The sequence below is a fragment of the Arachis duranensis genome, chromosome 1 (assembly GCF_000817695.3).
Source record: "Arachis duranensis cultivar V14167 chromosome 1, aradu.V14167.gnm2.J7QH, whole genome shotgun sequence".
Taxonomy (NCBI): domain Eukaryota; kingdom Viridiplantae; phylum Streptophyta; class Magnoliopsida; order Fabales; family Fabaceae; genus Arachis; species Arachis duranensis.
In genome coordinates, this window is record NC_029772.3 from 99,930,687 (window position 1) to 99,931,651 (window position 965).

The 965-nt window shown below is 36.7% G+C and overlaps 1 protein-coding gene across 1 annotated transcript in view; it reads right to left on the bottom strand.

The window, feature by feature from the left end:
- LOC107470158 (pleiotropic drug resistance protein 3) overlaps nucleotides 1–694 on the bottom strand; it is an 8,703-nt gene extending 8,009 nt beyond the window's left edge. The window contains exon 1 of the mRNA XM_052261064.1: nucleotides 1–694. This exon is cut by the window's left edge and continues 7 nt beyond it. Within this exon, the coding sequence (XP_052117024.1) occupies nucleotides 1–356 (356 nt within the window). The 5' untranslated portion in view covers nucleotides 357–694.
- Between the last annotated feature and the right edge of the window lie 271 nt (nucleotides 695–965).

The following is a 965-nucleotide window of genomic DNA, read 5'->3' on the forward strand; positions in this document are numbered from 1 at the left end:
AGCAATTGAAGGTTGTCATTCTCAATATGCTTGATGAGCCTGTCAATGAAGAGACGCTTTTCGACCGCTCCAAGCTTTGTAACATCTACTTCTCTTCTGCTGCTGCTTCTTGCTCCTAGAACCACACTCTCCTGACTAACATCAACAAAAGAAGTTTTAATCCTTTTGAAAGTTGGCAATTTCTCAATTGCAGCCCACTTTGACTGAAGCTCCTTATCTTCCTCCACAAATGAATCTGCATCTCTGTCATAGTTCAACACATGCCCTTGTGTTCTTCCCCTTGGTGTCAAATTCATTGGTGTTAAACTCCTTGGAGTCAAACTCATTGGAGTTAAACTCCTTGGAGTTAACTCCATTACTGGAAGAAGAAAAAAACTGATCAAAAACTCAGCTTGAAGCAGCTACTTGAAGCTGTCAAAACATCAAACACCTTACAGGTATGATGTCACAATTGGGACAATGATTGTGGCAAAAGAAGAAGTGGTGTTAAAGATCCTTTAAAACACAGGGAAAAGAACACATGAAGATCTTTTAGGATTTAGCAGCCACCTAAGGAGTGACCCCCCTTTATTGGAGAACAAAGTAACAAACCAGTTTTTTGGTCTTATAATTGTCAAAGGTTCATTTCATTCAATGGAAAATGGAGAGAAATGTTTTGTTTTGAAACACAAAAGAAAACTAATAATAATAACAAGAGGGGGTTGTTGCTTAATATTTTAATTTGTGAATTTCTCTCTCTCTCTCTCTCTCTCTCTCTCTGTCTAAACAGTTACTTGTTGATGATCATTATTTCACTCCTTCCTTCATTGACCATAGCAGAGAGAAAGTCCCATGTGTACATTGTTTTATTCTACGTAAAAGCTTTGTTAATTCTTATTATAATGCCAGGTCATTATCCTTGACTTAAGGGTAATAATAGGAAACTAATATGAGTTTTGGTACGTACACAATGATTTTTGTAAATA